The 20,810-nt window shown below is 36.8% G+C and overlaps 1 protein-coding gene across 3 annotated transcripts in view; it reads right to left on the reverse strand.

Annotated features, from left to right (window-relative positions):
• Window positions 1–5,024: 5,024 nt before the first annotated feature.
• Fnbp1l (formin binding protein 1 like) overlaps window positions 5,025–20,810 on the reverse strand; it is a 76,187-nt gene continuing 60,401 nt past the window's right edge. The window contains exons 11-17 of one of the 3 annotated variants that reach the window (XM_057793096.1): window positions 17,349–17,363; window positions 14,482–14,591; window positions 12,268–12,400; window positions 11,832–11,926; window positions 10,083–10,231; window positions 8,492–8,650; window positions 5,025–7,247 (exon numbers count right to left, since the gene is read on the reverse strand). In XM_057793096.1, coding sequence (XP_057649079.1) covers window positions 7,240–7,247; window positions 8,492–8,650; window positions 10,083–10,231; window positions 11,832–11,926; window positions 12,268–12,400; window positions 14,482–14,591; window positions 17,349–17,363 — 669 coding nt within the window. In that variant the 3' untranslated portion in view covers window positions 5,025–7,239. Of the gene's footprint in view, window positions 8,651–10,082; window positions 10,232–11,831; window positions 11,927–12,267; window positions 12,401–14,481; window positions 14,592–17,348; window positions 17,364–20,810 lie in introns of all 3 variants that reach the window. The other 2 variants (XM_057793095.1, XM_057793097.1) reach the window with 2 other exon arrangements.

The raw sequence follows: 20,810 nt of genomic DNA on the forward strand, positions 1-20,810 counted from the left end.
ACAGGTCTTGCAGCAAAACTTTAAAAACCAAGATATTGATTGGTTGTGATCCAAGGTTGGTATATCCTACTTAATAGATTATACAGGTTTGTTTTGTTAGATAGAAAAGCTCACTAGGGAGCACTTTAAGAAGACAGAATACTCTTTTTACTTTAGATAACTAAGAATTCTAAAATTTTATTTTGTGTGTAGGGGCTGGTGGTGGGGGTGGTTTGTGCACTTGAATGTATGCCCATAGACAGCAGAAAGGAGCATCTGATCCCCTGGAGCTAAAGTTATAGGTAGTTCTGATCAGCAATGAACTGGACCTTATCAACAACTTAAAAACCTTTAGTTCCTGGCAAGCCTTCAGATAAATGCTACCCGTGAGAATGTCTGAGTCAAAACTAGGTATCTATGTTTCATAGCTAGCTGTGGTGTGCTACACAAACAAATGACACAATTAGCATCTTCAATACATTAAAGGGTTTGAAGAAATCAACTGAAGTCCTCTACAACAGTGGTTCATGATCCTGACTGCTAAGCTATCTTTCCAACCCAACTAAAGAGTTTTCTTACAGTAGATAAAAGAAATAAAAATAGTAGTTATGAACAAGTAGTTGATATGAACTAGAATGGACCTCATCAAAAGAATAAGTGGGAAAACCAACACAGAACTGAAAAAAGATTGGTATGACAGGCACCCTCTGAGAAGACCACAATGTTCCCTTGTCCTCTGCTACTAACAGCCATGTACTGTTCCACTCACACTATGCCAGGGTTGGTCACTGTGCTCACAAGCAGAGGACAGACGTTATGTCACACCTGACATGAGGGCACAAAATTAGGTCTCCATCATGGCTCTTTGCTCTCCTGGACCACTTCCTGTAAGATACTACACTGCCAGCATCCCACGACAGAGGTCCACACGGTAAACCTATGGCCAGAGATCAGCAACCAACTCAACCCTATCAACAACCTAAGAACCTTTATCCCGGCAAGCCTTCAGATAAACGCCACCCGTGAGAATGTCTGAGTCAAAACTAGGTATCTATGTTTCATAGCTAGCTGTGGTGTGCTACACAAACAAATGACACAATTAGCATCTTCAATACATTAAGTATTCCCATGAAAGACAACCAACCAAAGAGAAAGGTCAAAGATAAAATAGGCTTTCCATAGAAAAGGAAACACTGTATACATGTAAAGATGCCCCACAAGAGTAAGAGAAACCCAAACTACAATGAACCTTGACATCTTTTGAACTGACAGAAGAGAATGCCTGACTCACAAGAGTGACAGGATGTAGAATAAGTGATCCTCACACAGAAATTATTAGAATGTAACACTACATACAGTAACTTTGGAGGTTAAATGTGGCACTATTTTTAAAACTGAAAATTAATTTATCACTGTCTTAGTTACTGTTGCTGTGAAGAGACACCATGACCAAAGCAACTTATAAAAGAAAGCATTTAACTGGGGGCTTGCTTACAGTTTCAGAGGGTTAGTTCACGACCATCACAGTCAGAAGCATGGTGAGAGGCACCTAGGAATAATGCTTGGAGCAGTAGCTGAGAGCTCATATCTGGTCCATAAGTTGTAGGCAGAGACTATGCCTGGTGTGGACTTTTAAAACCTCAAAGCCCAGTGCCACATCTCCCAATCCTAAGAGTTCACCAACTAAGGATCAAGCATACAAATACATGAGCCTATGGAGACCATTCTCATACAAACCCCACAAACATATAAATTAGGAGTTCCACTTCTAGGTACGAATTTCAGAGAAACTTCTATGCTGGAAATACAAATGTGAATATTCTCAAGCAACACTTGTTTCGACTATAAAGTTCAGGAAATACCAAAAATGTCCACCAAAATGATGGGTAAATTTTACTACACACAGTAAAATGAACTATGTATGTATGTGGATAATCTCACAATAAACCTTGGGTGAAAATCAGTAACAAGAGCTGTTAATATATCCATAATATACAAATACGTATATAATCCAATGTACAACCCCCCAAAAAAATGAGTTGTTTTACTTCTCTAATAAACTACATAATAAAACTGCGAAAAGATGAAAGTACTCCAAACTGCCAGTAGCATATAGATTCTTTGTTTCCCTAGTGGGAAGTAGACTCCTGTTTCTAACAGTCAGCGTTAGGCATGGCCCTTCCGTGACACCATAGAGGGAACTGCATTTCCCAGCCACTTCGTCCTCTGAATTCAGCCATGAATGTACTAATGTGCTTCTGTCCCTGAAGAGAGGAGCCACGCAGCAATGCTTCCAGATCCCATCTCCGTGCTGACTCAATGGCCAGAGCGTAGCCGAGGAGACATAGGGACAACGGGATGGAGACTGCTGATCCGCTTGAGTCTTGTTCTCATTCCACACCCAGACTGCACCTTCACACCAGACAATCAGGAAGCCAGTGGGTTGTCAAACAGATGCTGTGAAGCAAGAGAAATGCCAGAGGGAAAGAGGCTGAAGAATAACAGGCCGGGCAAATCTACTAGGGTTTCCTCTAGTTCTGAGTCACAGCCACTTGGTCTTCTCAGCGGGTCAGCAGAGGGAGACAGAAAATATTCTGGAGACCAACCAAGCAGAGAACATGACAGCTGTGCTGTGTCATTCAAAGAGCTCCTTTCTAAGTAGACACTTTCCTCATACTTACATGGACAAGGTGGGCGGGCCCTCCCTCCACTGCACAGATTAAGTTCCCAAATAAGGCAAAGATTTTAGGACCATTCTAAGGGTGGACTACTGCATTCTCGAGGGGACTGCAACCCATGTTGATATCCAGCCTTTTGGAACTTCTCTGTGGGGTGAGCAGAGTAGGGCCCCTCCCATTCAAAGGTTTATGATACCAGTGTAGCTCAACATGTGAAGAAAGAAAACCATAGTAAACTTTAGCTTTGTGTCCAGTATTCACACCAGAAGGCTGAGTGACCACAGGAGCAAGGACCTACCGCTTCACTTTATGACTTTTCTGGTTACTCCTTCCACTGAGTAGTACGAGAATCAACATTTAACACTTCACTACAGCTATGCATGAGCGCACAAAGCACGAACATCAGCTCCACTCACATGAAGCATCTCTACAGAATCATCTGTTCAGGGTACCAAAATACAGTGAACCATTTCAGAAAACCAAAACTCAAATTCAAGATAATGGTCCTTCATAGAAGAGGTGGTGATGCTGTTTCTCTCCACTTGTTGAATTGCATGACAAATGCTTCTTCAGTGTGGTCCTTAGAAACTCTCTTCAGGGTTGACATTCTGGGCTACCAAATTGGCTTGTTACAAAAGCTCCCATTTGTAGTCTACTGCAGCTCACAAAAATGAGGACTCTTGTCACAGTGGTGCTGAAACCAGGAGAGTGCGTATGTCTTCTTCATCTGTACCAGACAATGAGGCCTTAACTTCATAAGAACGTAAGTCAGTTTCCTATTAAATTTCCCTTGAAAGCTGCCTTATGTAGTAACTTTAAGGATTGTTCTCAAACATTCCAGAATTTATGACTGCCCATTTCCCAATCTCTTGGTGCCTTTCTACTTTCTAAGACCTCTATAACTGCAGACAGTGATTGTCAGCTCGACTACATCTGGAGCACTAAAATCTAAGCAACTGGGCACAGCAGTGAAGGGTTTTCTTGATTGGACCATTTGATCTGGGAAGACTCACCCTAAATCTGGATCATTTAAGGTTGGAAGGCCCAACCAATCTGGGCCACACCTGGTGGCAACCACATAAAAAGGACATAGGAAGAAGCTTTTGATCTTTGCCTGCGTGCCCTCATTCTCACTGGCAAGTTCCTCTCTCCCAAGGCTGAAGCTGAGACATCCCTTCACTGGTATTAGAGCTTACCACTTGAGGATTCTAACAGAGACAAAAGACCTGCTGAGACAGTCGCTGAAAAACGATTGGATTCTTGGCCTCTCTACTGAGATGTCCATTGCTGGACTAGCCCAGATCACCACTCTAACGAGCCAAGCAGTGGTGGTGCATGTCTTTAATCCCAGCACTCAGGAAGCAGAGGCAGGTGGATCTCTGTGAGTTTGAGACCCATTTGGTCTACAAGACCAAATAGGACAGTTCCAAGACAGCTAGAACTGTTACACAGAGAAACCTTGTCTTGAAAAACAAAAACCAAACAATAGTCACTCTAATAAATCACCCTGTAATAAGTATTATAGATCAGTTCTGTTCCCCTAGAGAACTCAACACTGTGACATCCTTCCAAAGAGGCTGGGCTCCTTTCTTTCCAGAAAAGAAAGTTAGAAGCCTTCTTTATTGTCTTGGATGCCCCCCTCCCACACACACATCCTAAGGAAAACACACACAAACAACTTCTGTTCATCTGAAGCTGTAATGTTTGAAGTTTTGCTGCTGTTTTCATTGTTTTGCACGTGTCTACTCCCAAATTTTGCACTGATCTTTCAATTTTCATCATCTTAAAACTCCCAGCCTCTCACTGCCAAGAATCTCTACTGAAGCTTTATTCCCTTTGGGCTTCTAAAAAACCTGCAGTAATGGTTGAGCACTTGCCTTTTTAAGAGATGACTCTTGAAATTAGACTTCCTGAAAGTTACCAATAATGTGTCACTAACTGTAGCAAATGTTCTCTTTCCATGCATTTTCTTTTCCCAGGAAGCATGGGTGCTCTGCAACTAGTCAGGAAGGAGGCTCTGGTCAAAGTGCAGTGGCCAGATCAGACTGTGAGGTCCAGGGACAGCTCTTACAGATGCAGTGAAGAAGATGGGGACAAAGGAAGTCTGTGCTACTGCTGAGTAGAAAATAAACTGAAATTATTACACTTGACTTAAATTCACTCTAATTAAACATCTATTCTTTCTTTTAGCAAACCTTGTAAGAAACTAAAAACCCAGAATAAAGTACCTATAATGGCATCTCCCAAAGACTGTCTCACTTTAGGAACTTAGCATCTACTATGAGTTATCCAAAAGCTATCATACTTAACGGAAGTATCACAACTCTTTGATTCAAACACCAGTAAAAGATAAATACACATCTTAACTGACCATGAAAAGATTGTTTTATTCCAAGAAAATATTCTCAACAGAGAACACTATCATAAACAAGGCATTTTACCATTAAGAAATCAATATGTGCACAAAGAGTGAAATTACTGCAAAATTAAGAGATTTCTTTTAGACAGTTCACATGTTCAAAGTTTAAGAATGATTTAACTGGATAAGCACAAGTGTCTTTTCAAATGGTATAACCCATATGTAGGCTGCACTACTCCACAGGAAGGAACTTGCCTCCTATGGAAGCAAACCCAAGCTTTAAAAAACACACAGTAGCTTGAAAAGAACAGTCTTTTCAAAAGAGCTTTGAACTTTGCCCTCTGTGATTGTTAGTCAGAAAAACATAAGCACTTCAGGCTTTGTACAGAAGACAAACACAGTCAGATCACATTTCCTTCTCCTTGCTAACTTCTGAAACAAAAATAGCACTACTTTTTAAAACTACTTTATGTAGTCTGTCAGTATAGAATAATGTCACATTCTATAAATAACCCTGTAACGAGATTTAATATCTAAAACTGTATAGTTTACTAGCCTCAAAGGTAATACACTATATGTCAGCTGCATGACAGTGGTGTACTTGATCTTATGAAGGCATTAATGTTCACACAATTGTCATTCAGCTTTAGTATAACTGGTAGTATGATTCCAGTAGCACTGGAAAAAATTATTAAAGCAGTCACACAGTTTCTAAAATATTGCTTGAAATCCAATAATACACAGAACATTTCACATTCTCTTTCTCCCCTCAAAACAGTAAGGAACCAAATTGATGGAGCTTCAGTGGTACAAATACCCCTCCCACCCCACCCATGTCCCTGTTACAAGACCACTAAGAAATTAGTTCAGATACAAGTCATTAACAGAATCACAAATGTGAGGCAGGACAACATGAGCAATGAGAGCACTAACGACAACTGTATTTACAAGTATAAACATACGGAAATTTCCATTTTACAAGTAAAAGTGCACATAGATCATTACAAAGTTTCACTAAATTTTATCTGGTTCAAACAAAAGCATCACTTGGAAACAGACTATCATTGTAATAACCAAATGAGATCGTCATCACCCCGTTAAAAGACAATAGGGGAAGGTCCATCAAACTTGTCATAAATATACTGATGAAAGTAAAATGGACTTGGACAGGTCTTTAGTTTGATGCATAAATTTGAAGATGCACCACTGCACATGGTAGAGCTCTAGAAGCCACCTACCGAGGCTACATCACAGCTGCGGCGACGCCACAGAGTTAGAGGAGGAGCACTGAGCTGGCACATAAAGCCCTTTGTGGGATACTGTAGTGGTAGTGTTGGCAATCAACAGATTTAGGCACTCGAGTTTAAGGCAGCATTTGAATGGAAGCAGCTGACTTTTGACAACAGTCCTTTCGGTGGTGCGTATCCTCTGTGTTTATTATGCCAGGACTTCAGTGCTGACTAGATTCTTCCCAGACTGAGGTGCTGAAGATGTGTCACATTTCACAGAGTTCTTTAACTGGGCTGTAGGCTAGAGCAGAGATGTTTTCTTTTTCTTATCATAAATACTTCAGGTTCACAGACTATGTCTTCATAATGCCAAAACTGGAATGTTTGCAGTGGGGAAGTTTTAGCAGCATACACAAATACTAATATGGGAACATTAGTGCGGAGATGTTTGACAAAGTGATTTGCACTACAAACGCAGAACGAAACGAAGGCTTTGACAAGAACAAGGGATTACAAAGACATGCCTGAAAAATCTAAGCCCAGATAACTCTAGACATGCAACAGGATGTTAAGCAAGCACGGAGGTGGCTCAGGCAGACACTGACAAATGGCAAGGGTTCTAACAGACGACGGGTCTAAAAGCCAATTAAAACAGAGCTGGATGAAGACAGTCCTATTGGGATAGCCCAAAGTAAGACAAACTTTAAGACAGCTCTGCATTCTTTCTGATTTGGTATCAGTAAAATAAATGAAAAAAGAGGTTAGCCATTGCTGGCTTTTTTTTTTCTTCCATGTGAACTAGGAATTTAAGGACTTGTACTATAATGAATTTTTTAATGTATGGAAATGCTAATGAAGTTAGTAAAAAAATCTGCATGCATTCATGCAACTTCTCTCACTTTCTCTTTGAGCCTGACAACTCTAATACCCTCCCCCCAAAAGCAGCTGCATGTAACCTCCTTCAACATCTTGCCCATTTCCTCAGAAACCCTCTTCAGGAACCTGCAGTCCAGGAGGAAAAAGAAAAAAACAATTACTGAAGACCTTTGGTAAGACCAAAAGGGGTATTCAGTTTAAAGTGTCCATCCCAAATGTTCCTAAAAGTATTTTATACTCAGCTACTAAAAACACCAGCCAGCTTTGAAACATAAGATAAGCAAAGGCCAGTGTTACTGCTTCCTCCCTTTCCTTCCCCACTCAATCAACTGGGGTATGGCCACATGACTGTATAACTCTTGACTGGACAATGATTCCAACAGATGCTTCTGGTGATACAATGGAAAAAAGGTATCTACTATGACAGTCAATGATCACGCTAAAATGAAGCCCTCAATGGTAGTACAGAGGCCTTCTTTCATCTTAGTAGAAAAAATGTTTCTCCTCTAAGAGTCAACATTGCCAGCACTTTCCTCCATTCCAGACTGTCCTCTCTCTTCACTGAATTAGATTCAATTCTTGCTACGCGTTAACTGCCAAATGCTAAATGAGCACTAATGCAATGTTCCTAAAAGACAATTTCAAGTGAAAAGTACAAGTTTAAGATTAACTTGGAATGAACTTTGTACATCATTAAAAATTACCATAAGCCTGAAAATATTTTCATGTCTCAATGCTGTCGTATTTGCATACAAGCTCCACCAGGTGATTTATCCTGGGATGCTGTGATGAGCTCATATTAAATTGACTATATACCAGGGATTCTCTTTCTTTAGGAAACCAAGTTAAGACTAGCAAGGACAATGACTGTTATTTTACCCAATTATCCAACTATTACTTTTCTTCCTAGAACCTGAAGCTATAAATTCAAGCTCCTAGGTCGAGACGTTCCTGGAAATCAGCTTCCTGCAGTTCAGAGCAGGCTTGTTTATTTCAGTTCAACAGTCACTGTTGCCTCTGAAGTGAGGGGGTCAGGGAACATTCTACCTATGATTCTTGCCTAATAATCAAATCTATTATTTATAAGGCAGAAAAGCACACATCCTTTACACACACTTAGGCAGGACAGAAAGCAAAAGGCATCAATTAAGCTTCCACACCAACATCACTTGAACAGTAAGGCGTCAAAGAGAGTTTCTTGTGGCAATATTCACATCTCTCTGATCAGGCCTGCACTCAGCTCACATAGTGAACAATATAGATCAGGATGCCCTCGACTTTTTGGTTTTTCTGACCTGTGGAATGTGTTGTCATTTTATGTTATACATGGCACAAAGACGCCTGGTTAGTTTAGATATAAGTTACTGCACCTTTACTGTTTTTCTCTAGAGTTACATCTATGTATGTCGTGGGAACGTAGCCTTCTTCGCCATTCTGTCTCCGGGCTCTTGTCCACCCATCACCTTTGTCCTCCTCAATAATGTACAGAACTTCGCCTTCTTTCATTGCCAGAGTACCTTCATTATGTCCTAGGCGAAAGTTTTCAAAGCACAAGTGGAGTCAAAGCACTGCAATAATTTTTAATGAAAATTATAAATACAACACATTAATACAAACTACTACTAAATTTCATTGTACCTAGATGCAGGAACCCACTGACTGCCACAAGCAACATCTTTCCTGTAATGTTTTCTAGTTTATTCAACATAACTATACACATTCTCATGTAAACTACATAATAAGCCCATGAGGCTGGTTGTAATCTCCTGCTGTATTATGGATTAGTAACTGACCCACACAGCACTATGTGATTTCATAGGGTAGTCTGATCACTATTTCACAATTCTAATTCTTTCCCCAAATCTGAGCAGTGCCTACCCAAAAACTTCATGAAGTATGGATAAGAAAAAAGTAGGGCTGTGAGCAGGAAAGGAAGAACATATACAGAGGGGCTCCTCAGAGCAAGCCAGCTAGCCAGATCAACCATACCAATGAGTTCTGGGTTCTACTGAAGGACTCTTGAGGAAAGGGAAAGAAGAACTAAGGATGACTCCACATGTACTAGCACCCATGTACACATATGAGCCCACATATGTGTATACCAGACCTACACATGAAAATGGAAAACCTATTATATTTGTGCTTGTGTGCATGCGTGTGAGTAAGCATGTGCTACGGCCCAAGTGTGGCAATCAGAGGACAACTTCAGGCACCAATTCTCTTCTTCTACCACATGGGCCCTCAGGAACAAACTTGGGTTCTCAGACTTGGAGGCAAGAGCCTTTACCCACTGGAAGATCTCCCCATCCCTTTAAATGTAAAACCTACACAAGGAGAAAGGTGTCAAATTGTAGAACATTTCATAACTGTTGATAAAGATGCTATTTTGCTCTTCTGTTAAAGAAGAGAACTATAAAGTCTGCAGAGAGGGTCACAACACCCCGCACCCCACGAGCCTACTTTTCAGCCATCATAGGAGAAGGCACAGTAGTCAGAAACTACCATTTTCTTTGCTACTCTCATCTGAAGGGGGAAGCCTGCAGAATCAGGATACAATGATAGCACTCAGTTATGCCTTATACCTGGCTCTTGATATTATTTAGTTGCAATGAAGAACATGAAGAGTCATTTACTTCCTGGTTTGAGCTATATGTTCAAGCTATTTCAGCATATGTAAGATCTAGGATCTGGGGAAAATTCTCTATTACCTAGAGTTGATAGGTGATCACCTGTTTTAGTATTCTAGCAACATGCATGACTTTCTTTCATTCAGCTATGGGTGTGGAAGCAGGGGTAATACTATATTTATATCATAGTTAAAACAAAACTATGCAATTAATGAACCAGGAATGTAATCTTCTGACACTATATCATTTAGCTAAGCATAGTAAAATAAATGGTGACATATTTTGTGTTTGAGGAACCAATTTTATCAAATATTATATATTAAGAACATCATACCATCAAAAGGATAGATAGCTTTGCAGTGTCCAATAGCAGGCAAGGGATCATCATCTTCGAATTCATCATCAAATTCACTGTGGTGGCCATGCTGTTGTGGTGGCCCACGGACTTCTTGGTTTGCATCATCGGTGTAACTTCCCTCAGGACTAAAACCCATGAAAGTATCTCTGATCAAGTATCACATCATGACAAGTCTTTGTGTATTATTTATAAGCTGATCTCAGGAGAAATTAGGTATAAATGACATACTTTCATATTGAGCCCTATTTTCAGACATTAACTATGTAAATTGCTTGTAGTAATATAAAATGAATCTTCACTTAATTTCCTAAAGTAAACACTTAAAAGATTACAATGTTCTAGAGCATATGCTCAGTAAACACATCCCACTGGTACAGGATCTAAAGGTGAAATAGAACAATGTGGTAGACACCAGGCTTCTAAAATCAGAAACAGTCCTTAGCAGATTCACCCAGGTCTACATTCAGTTCACAGCACATGAGATACCATGAACACAGCATGTGCACAGAGGTGGGAACTATCATACAAAAGTGCTCTGCCCAGAACTGCCAACAGAAGCTTACTTCCTTTTCTCCTTAAACCTGGAGGAAAACTACAAGTTTTAAATTAAAAAAAAAAATTAATTTGGAGCCTTAAAACAGACCCAGTACAGGAAGAGGGACAGCCAAGAGATAGGAAAAACAAAACAAAAGCAAAAACCAAAATCAAGTCCTAAGAATATTATCTAGGCTGTTTCTTATTTAATGAAGTGCACTTTTCCTCTAACACAGTATAAAAATTCAATCTGCTACTTAAAACCAAAATACTCCAAATTCAAATAATATAATTTCCAATTGATTAAAGGAAATTAGTAATTCAGAAAATCCAAAAGAATGGATCAACATATGCACGCAGTAGATTTGGCAGCACTGCTAGATAAGTTAGAAAACCACATTTTAAAATCACACATAATAGAAAAACTAAACTCATTTAGTTGGGTTTTTAGCCTAATAACAGAACCCAGTTATCTGTAGATATTTCTTGAAGTGACAGGAGCCGGAGAGGAGGCACTCACACCTGTGAAACGCACACTATGACCAGGTATTTCACTACTAGCTGCCTACACCATTTCTTTTGACAGAAACAAGTGAGTATTTTAACTTCCATTTTGTGTTTTTAGGAAACTGAGATTAAGGAAATATGAAAAAAGAATGCGCTCGAATTATGTTGTAATTAGTAAACCAATATCTGATATTAAGCCTCTCAAATTTTCTCAAAGATGAAACCCAGTTTTCTGATTTTTTAATGATAGGAAAAAAGAAACACATTACACTAAGGAAGATATGTCCTAAGCAGGATGGAGACCTTGCAAAAGCTAAGTTGAAAACTGTTCAAGCTAAGACACAGCTCCTTTTCTTCTTCACCAAACTCTAAGCAATTTGATAGCATCCCCCGCCCCCCATCATAAGCTAACCAAGTTCATAAAAACCTTAAGGGAATTCTCCCATCCCTGAGGTTCCTAGGTCTCTTAGTTTGTGTTGTTATTTTTATTCTTACATGCTCAGAGATGTAGTAAACTAGAACTGAACAAGATGAAATTTCTAATTTTCCTACAACCATTACTTAAGGTACAAAATAGTTCCAAAAGACTGAAGTTATTTAACCAAACTTACTAATGGGGCAAAAAAGGATAAAAATTAAATGAATAATGAAATTAAAAATTAAAACGAAAAAACAAACCCCGACCTTTCTCTGCCCTGTGTCACAAGATGATTTATGTCACTACTATGTCTTCTGTCTCCTCTTCCACCTGTTTTGCCTTCAACTTCAGAGAGCCATGCCTTCAGAGAGAAAAAAAGACAAAATACCCAACAGTTCAGTAAGTCTGAAACTCCTAAGGCACCCTAAATTTAAAAATGTACTTTCAGACTTTATGATTCTCAGAGAATTTTAGAGTTGATTTTTTTTTAAAAAAGTGTATTTAGTTTTATATGAAGGTTCAAATAACAAAATCAATAGGCTGTTAATTTGATAATTATATATCATAATTATATCTCGATTCATAAATTCTAAATTAAATATAAATATTGGTATATAAGTCTAGCAAAACACAATCACGATAAAGCTTATTAAATACTTAAAAATATACTTTTATTTCAGACTGCTGAGTTAACATATGTACCTCATTCTTGTGGATTTCCATTCGTAAGCGGTCAATGTTATTCATGGTCTCTGCTAATTTAGGCTGCAAACTTCCTGGATCCCCCATTTGTGGATTTTTCTCATACACATCCTTCATTTTGTTGAGTGCTTCTCTGAAAAACAAAAGGAAGCCACAAGATTAACCATCCACTTAAGTGTTTCATTGGGGACTAAAGTTTACCTCAACCTTAAAGAGTCACATTTCTAAGTTTAGACAAATGTATCCTAATAATGAAAATTCACACAAGGCTGTCTGTCTGTATATGACTATGTATACATAATGAGTAATTTAAGGAAGACTCTTTTAACATGAGTGTGCTTGACTGTTTACATTAAAAGACTTCTAATATGAAAAACATTTCTCAGGTCTTATGTAACTTACGCATATATGGGCTTAATAAACTGCTAGTGGAATATTTTACACTGCTCTTACACATATTGTTTTCCAGATCAAATTCATTAGGTTGCTTTATTTAGAAACAGGTTGTTACTAGGTGGCCCAGGCTGGCCTTAAACTCTTGATCTCCTGGTGTGCTAGGATTACAGATGTGTGACACCATGCCTGGTTCTAAATCAATCTCATTCTATTTGCACCGAGCATCATCATTTCAGCAGCATTCCTTATCTCATTTCCAACAGCACCACTGTCCTCCCACTCACCCGCGCTAGAAATAGCAATGCCATCTTTAACTGTGCCCCCTTCAGCTCCCTGCCAATTTCTTAGCCTACCTCCTCTTCTCTACTCCCATTACCCTAGACTATGTCCAATCAATGCTGTCTGACACAAGCACCTGACACTGTTGACTAACACTCCTTAACACTCTTTTCCTTCTTGACCTAACTGTTCTAGTTTCCATTTTTTCTCCTCGCCTCTGCTTTCTTAACAATCATTCATTGGCTTCTTCTTTTGTTCAACTTTTAAATGTCTGTTACATAAAATGATAAGCAGTGTCATCTCATCCTACACTCCTCTTTAGACTGCTTCATCTTCAGATGATTTTCCTCAATGTTTGTCTCCAGCTTCTCTTCAGTTCTAGGTGTCTATTTCCAAACTCAACTAGACACTTTCCATGTGGATTTTTCACAAAACATAAGCAAAACCACTACTTTCAATTCAAAATTTATTTTTCTTGCTTTTCAATTCAGTATCTACAAGTTAGTTCCCTAACAAGTCTCCTTGTCTCCTTTCCTAATCTCTCATCTACTCATCTACATAAGGTTGTCTTTTCTAGGACAGCTGTTAATGTCCTAGTGCCCACTCAAAACTTCTGGAGACCCCACCCCCATTACCAACAGAATGCTACAAGACAGTACCTTAAGACTTTTCCTAACCCATCCTATACTTCTCCCTTGTTCTAGTACAACAGTTTACATAATTTCCAACCAATTTCCACCTTTCCACTTATACAGTAAGAGCAACCTCAGATAGCTATTTTGAAGGATTTAATGACATCATACTCCATGAAAAATGTTTGATGAGTAGTGTATATAATCCCTCAATCAACTGTTCTGAACTCAATTGATAATTTAAACAATATATAAGAGGTGGTTAGTGCTGGTAAAACTACTCTTGACAATGAATTACCATGTTTTGGGTTTCTGTTTTATTTTTACAAATTTGTAGAAGGAACTCTAATAGCAACTAAGAAAAAAATCTGCAATTAAAAAAATATTCTATTTGATTTTTGCCTAAATAATATGTAAGTCATAAAGTTTTCTAGTTTAGGTAGTATGTCCCGCCCACCCCCGTCCCACTTAAAAAAAGCATTTCAAGGGGCTGGAGAGAGAACTCAGAAGATCACTGACTACTCTTCTGGAGGAACCAAGTTCTATTACCAGCACCCACATGGAGGTTCACAGCCATTGTAACTGCAGTTCCAGAGGTCTTCTGGCCTCCACAGGCACCAGGCATACAAGTTGTACACACACACACACACACACACACACACACACACAATACTCATACTTATAAAATAAGTATTTAAAAAAAAATTTAAGAAGTGTTTCAATTGAGATATATGAGTTTTGGGGGAGGAAGGGGGATGACTAAATTCAGGTATTCATGAACGCTAGGCAAATACTCTTACCACTGAACTATACCCCCAGGCAAGAATAAATGATTTAGAAATATTCTATGTATCATGTATCATATGAGACCCTAAAAGGAAGAAATGAGGGCTTAACGGAACACTACTTTTGGTCTGACTCTTTCTGCAGCCCTCGGTTAAGTTCATCGATGCGCTGCTGTAACTTCTTACGCCTCTGCTCTGGTGGCAAATGACTGAAATCTTCTAGTGCTGGGCCCTGAAAAGAGAGTCTAAGTCACTATTAAAGACATCTTTAGATATTTTATTTTTAAACTTTACCTTTTTATAAAATAAGAATACTAACTTTAATTTTCAATTAGCCTCAATCTTTAAAAAAAAACCTACATAGCTATTAGTAAAAAGAAAAGAGCTTAAATTTCCATACTTATAAAACATGAAAATAGGCAGAAATAAAAACAGAAACCTCACCAAATACAGGTGAGTAATAACTGTATCACACTATTTCAAGTCTCGGGAGAGTTAAACACATGAGGCTTCTTACAGCAACAACAGAATGGGAACACATAACACTTCTTATTTACATTATCTTGTTACTGTGTATGTTCTCGTACATAGAACCTTAAGGAATAAAATCCACTGTCATGACATTCTGAATACCATGAATGTGCAAAATAAAAATATAAAGTTCGTAAATGAGCAAGATAAGCAACTTACCGCTTAAAGACAACTGATTTAATATATATTTCAATACTGCAGATAGTTTTTGAATGATTACATTTATTAGACCATTCTTTGAAAACAAAATATTTCTGATCATTAAAACATTAGAGCTATAATCTACTGATTGGAAATTATATTCATAACTTGGAATATACTTCCAATCTTCGTTTTGTAGAACTGAATTATACTGCACCATTGTTTCTAAAAGATATAATTCCACTTCCCTCTCTATTTTGTTGAGACAACACTCTCTTAACTACAGTTTGTAACTTGAGCTCAGATGCTCCTGCCTCAGTCTCTTAAGTGCTACCATTACAAGCATGTGACACCATGCCCAGTCTTAACACAATTCTTTAAGGTTTCTTGGTTAGAAAGGCTTCAATGCTTCTGAATCTAGATTAATGAAATGCAGGTATATAGGAGAAGATTTTCTATTAATGATGTCTTTTTCCTGAAGACTAGGCCTCACTGTGTAGCCCTGCCCTAAATTCCCAGGTCTTCTGTCTTAGCCTCCTGGTATTGGCTAAGAGTGTGTCACCACACTTGGTTCCATTTTCCTCTTAAATGTTAACCATTATTACTTCAGCTATATTATTAGAGATAACAGAACCATTATTAACTACTGAATCCATTTAATATAACCTGTATTAACATATTACATTCCAAAAATTAACACCTATTTTTCACCTCTAATGGTTGAATATGAATGTTCAATTTTTTAAAGTGCTACTGAGACAAGCTTATAAAACAAAATGTATTTTTGCTCTCTGGGCTACTAGTACCTTTAACATATGTTATGGCTTGATTACACGATGTACAAGGACACTTTATTTACCTTTAAATTATTTTATTTTATAATTTTATGTGTATGCATGTTTGCCTGCATCAGCATCTGTACATACAGCTCATTCCTGCAGAGGCCAGAAGAGGGTATCGGATCCTCTGGAACTGTAGCTCCAGACCATTGTGAGCTACCATGTGACCACGTAAGTGCTAGGAGTAGAACCTGAGTCTTCTGTAAAAACAGCTCTTAACCAACGAGCCACCTCTCCATGCCTGCATCATTTACTTTTAAACAAAAGGAAATTCACTTACAGGAAAAGCCATGACCAAATGTTACAGTTAATTAACAAGAAGCTCTGAGAATATTTACTCAGTGCCCCACTATGGGCATCCAAGAAGCATGACGACTAAAAGTGGGGCCCTGTCTAAGTGGCTTGTGTTTTGTATCAGGCATTTGTGGCTATGTTAATCAGTTAAATCTAAAGTAAATAATGGAATATCAAAATTTTCTATATAAAGTCCCTTTATATTTATTAGCTAATGTTCACTGTAAGTTGTTATATTCATTCTAATTTGGGGCCCAGGGATTCATGTAACAGTACAAAGAAAATCTTCTAATTTATATTTGAAAAATGTTTCTGAAAAATTTGAACATTTAAGGAAATAAAGAAATATAATGTTTTAATAGGTATCAAGGCACTTGCATTCCTAATACCCCTTCTCAACATTATAACCCTTTTTATATAAGCGCACAAGCAAATCCATTCTATTTACCAAGGTCTTCAAAACAAAAACAAGCAAGGCATTTTACCAACTCCTCTTACTACCAAGGAACTTATAAAAGTCTCAACTACAAATGACTAAAACAGTAATTTGCTTTCTAAACCTGTGTGCATAGTTTTCTATGCAAGCACCCAATAATTTGAGGATTAGGTCTTCATAATGTAAACTCAATTTGTGTGCATAAATGTATATAGGAACACCTCAAACACTGAGGGATGGGGACACACACTCACACACACTCACACACAAAAACAGATTACCTGTGCTTCTGAACAAAGCACTGAATCCATAATGAAATTAACAAAACTTTTTTCTCTATTAGACAAACCTAATAATTCTTATGATAAAATAAACAAGTTTATATGACATTAAAAAAGTATTTAAAAAGAAAAATATTTTTTCTAAATTTTACTACTGTACAATAACTTTTGCTCCATGTAAATAAAAAATTTATTAAAAAATTTTAAATTCTCTTAAACATGACACAGATTCTATCCAATAACATTTAAGAATTTGATGGGCTGATGACAGTTAACCACATTACTGTCTAATCTAAGACACCCAAAAGGTATTGGCATATGCTGGACTATAGATTAAATTATAAAAAGAAAAAACATACAAGTTGAAAATATGGTATGTACATTAACACTTGTTCTGAATTAAATAAAACAATGTTTTGAGATTATTTAATGTTGGCACAGTATATAGATCAGCACACAGGGCTTACCATCTTCACCGACCACTGAATAGTTCAATGGAAAACAGAAAGAAATGGTAAATTATTCACATGAAATCATAATACAGAAGATGCAATAACCTATTTTTTTTACTATATTAAAATAAATTAAGTACATTTTACAATCCAAACAATTCTGCCAAAAACAAAAACAAAAAGCTTTAAGCACATTTGGGAAAGCAAATTACTTGCACAGAAAAAAAGAAAAAGAAAAAGAAAGGAAAGCACACACTGATAATGGGCAGATATTTTCTAAATTTAACTAAAACTCAAAAGTAAATCATTCTGCCAGTAATCATATATTCTCTTTCAAAGAGAATTTTATGAAGGCATTTACTCATGTCATTCATTTTCAGAAGCAGTGATATGATATTTGAAATACACTGAATCAAAAAGATCTAATGTCAGCCATTTAAAAGGAAATCTATGGAAAGTTTAAAACCCAGAATGTCCTTCCCAACGAACCAGAGAAAGCAACATTTCCTTTAGTTTCTTTAGCTTCATACTTCAAACACTATTATGGATTTAAATGTAATCAAAGTTTGGTAAAGGTAACGTTCTTAAGGTGCTATTTCTAAAAATAAAAATAACAAATGATTTACCCTGTATCAAATTCTCTCTATATACTTATTAGACACAAAGATACAGCTTAGGTGTTGCTTTGAAAATAGATTTTCTATTTTTAAAGTTTCATTCTGAAATCAGTGTGCCTGAAAAACAGCACTAAACCCATAACATCAATTTTAGCAAACTGCATATGAACAGAGTCTGAAGAGATCAACTACAGGTGCTCTTATAGAATCAAAATATCATAAACCATTTTGACAATAGAATTCTGCAATGGCACAAAATGTATCACACATGAGTACACACACAAGCGCGCGCACACACACAGTGGCCTAGATGATGCATCAAGCTTTACAAGTCTTCACACTCATCACATTCAGATAGTCTTAAAATGTCTTCATTTTGGAGGCCTGGAGGCACAAGTCAGTGACAGGCTATTTGCCTCACACGTGCAAGGCCACGGGTTCAATCCCTAGTACCCCTCATAAAAAAATGTATTTTCTGTTTTCTAAATCATGTTGTTTTAAGGAGAGGTAAAATATATATCACAAAATTTCACATAAAAATTGAAAGATATTTAATAAATATCTTGCAAAAATATCTACCCCTTATCTCTGATGAGTTGGCCATGTATATTAATGATTATGACGAAAAGATGGTATTTACTATCCATTGTCTTTCTAAACTAAGCTTAACATTCTTTAGACTGTCAGTAGTTTAAAGAAGAAAAATTTCTTTTGCTATCACAAAATTCAGTGAGAAAAACAGATAAATTAAGGAAGATATTCACAGTATTCTTTAAACACTAAAAAATTGTACGACAAAGAATAAACTAGTCAAGTGAGTGACTTAACTTTTATACTAATTTTTACTACTGAGTGATAATTATTTTTCTAATTTTAATCTTTTAAAGAAAACAGGATAATTATAGCTAAAATAACAAATGTTTCTATTTTAGCTTATCTAGTTTTACTAACAAGCAGAACAATTTATAGTTCATTGAAAACTAAAGTTCTCTGTAGAAACAGCACAAATATAATCTGTTTTAAAGTGTTACATGTTCATGCAAAAATACCAGACTTTGACATAGAAATAGTTTACAAATTAGAAAATTTCATACAATCACTACATCTTAAGGTACTATAGAATACAGGAGTACTAACATTAAGTAAAGGAATAACTGGGTGTGTTTCATCTTAAAACAGGTCAAAACCCATGAAACTATATTCTGAATATATAAAAGCTTGAAAAAGTAACTCTGAAACTCTGTTAAGATTATGAATAATTAAACACAAACATGAATTCCTATTACAAGCTAAGTAATTCTGTTACTTTAAAAAGGGATGTCTATAAAAACAAAAGAAAGTTTAAAAATGTTCATTTGTGTATTAAGCAAATTTGGGTGTACTTCTGAGTCACTGAGGCACAGAGCTTGATGTCACAGAGGTCAATTATAGAACCTTATACCTTAGAGCAGATCCAGTGGCACCACTGCCAAACTCAAAAACATCGTTCTGATGTAACAGTTTTCAAATCCTTGACTATGAGACTGAATACACCAGTTTTTCTTTAAAAGTGAGTATATACACCAACATTGTAAATTAACTGGTCTGAAATCCCTGAAAAATCCATGTAAAAATATTAGTTTATTAAAGTATACTTTCCTTGTGGAATTCTTAAGTGGAAAGATAATAACACTATCACTAGTGTTAATTCTGAAATATTATCTAGTAAACTTCCAAAGATCAATCAAAATATAAAAATTTCTCAATCCCAAGACAAAAACTGTCGTCCCTGCTCTGCCCTCTAATCCTCCGGTTGGGCTCACCTGTCCTAGTTTCTACTTTAAACACTGCATTCTTCAGTTTTCCAAAATTATAAAAACAATTTACGACTTTAAATTAGAGCAACACATTAAAATAAAACTAATAATAATGAGCAAGCTTACAATTTGTAAGTGCTGCAGTTTTAAGATTCTAGCTGCCAACTGTTCAGTAAAAATGTCACACATTTAAGGTTCTCGTCCAGACCTTACAATTCTAATTCCTTTAATTTTTTTCCATATAATTAAATTTACTTCATGTTATCTATGAGAAGCAACTTAGGAATTCTACCTTATAACTATGGCATGAGGAATCCCAAGTATAACCTCTCCAGCAAGCATAAACTTTTCAAACTGATAGCCAGGATGCATGTCCATAAAACACAGACTTATCTGTGGCTTTCTAAAGGTCATAATTGCCTCTGCTATCCGCATTCAGTCAGCTAAGTTAAGGGGGAGAAAAGGGAGTTGAAGGGGGAAGTTACACTACATTACTGCCATCAGTGAAGCTTGTCACATTATCTTAATAGTTAGATAAAATGTGATCTTGCCCTGAACAAATATATTTTGTTCTTCAGGTAGCTAAATGTACTTTAATTTTGGGAAAAGCTAAAGGAAAGAGAAATAGCACATTATTACTATATTACTGTTAATAATTGGATGGTATATACGGTATCACAACTGTGTCTTTCAAATGGCCAAAAACCCTATAAATTAACCTAAATTATAGTTATATAACTAAAAGTGCTAAAAACATAAAAACAAAAATTTATGGGCTGGGGAGTAATTTGTGCTTCATATACATAAAGACCTAGGCTCAACCTTCAGAACCAAGAAAAAGAAAAATTAGCTTTACTAATAATGGAGTATCATTATTTATTAGTAGTGTTAACAGTCATTGCTAAGAGACAGTTTAAAACTGTATTTGAATTTTACTAGTCTATACATTTTCATTTGTAAAGTACTTTTAGGAATAGATGTCTAAGGTTGGTCAATTAAAAAAAGAGTAAAGGATAAAATTCTTAATAAAATGGAGTTTTTGTTGCTGTTTTTCAAGAAAACAA

Source organism: Chionomys nivalis, chromosome 18, assembly GCF_950005125.1.
Source record: "Chionomys nivalis chromosome 18, mChiNiv1.1, whole genome shotgun sequence".
NCBI classification, from domain to species: domain Eukaryota; kingdom Metazoa; phylum Chordata; class Mammalia; order Rodentia; family Cricetidae; genus Chionomys; species Chionomys nivalis.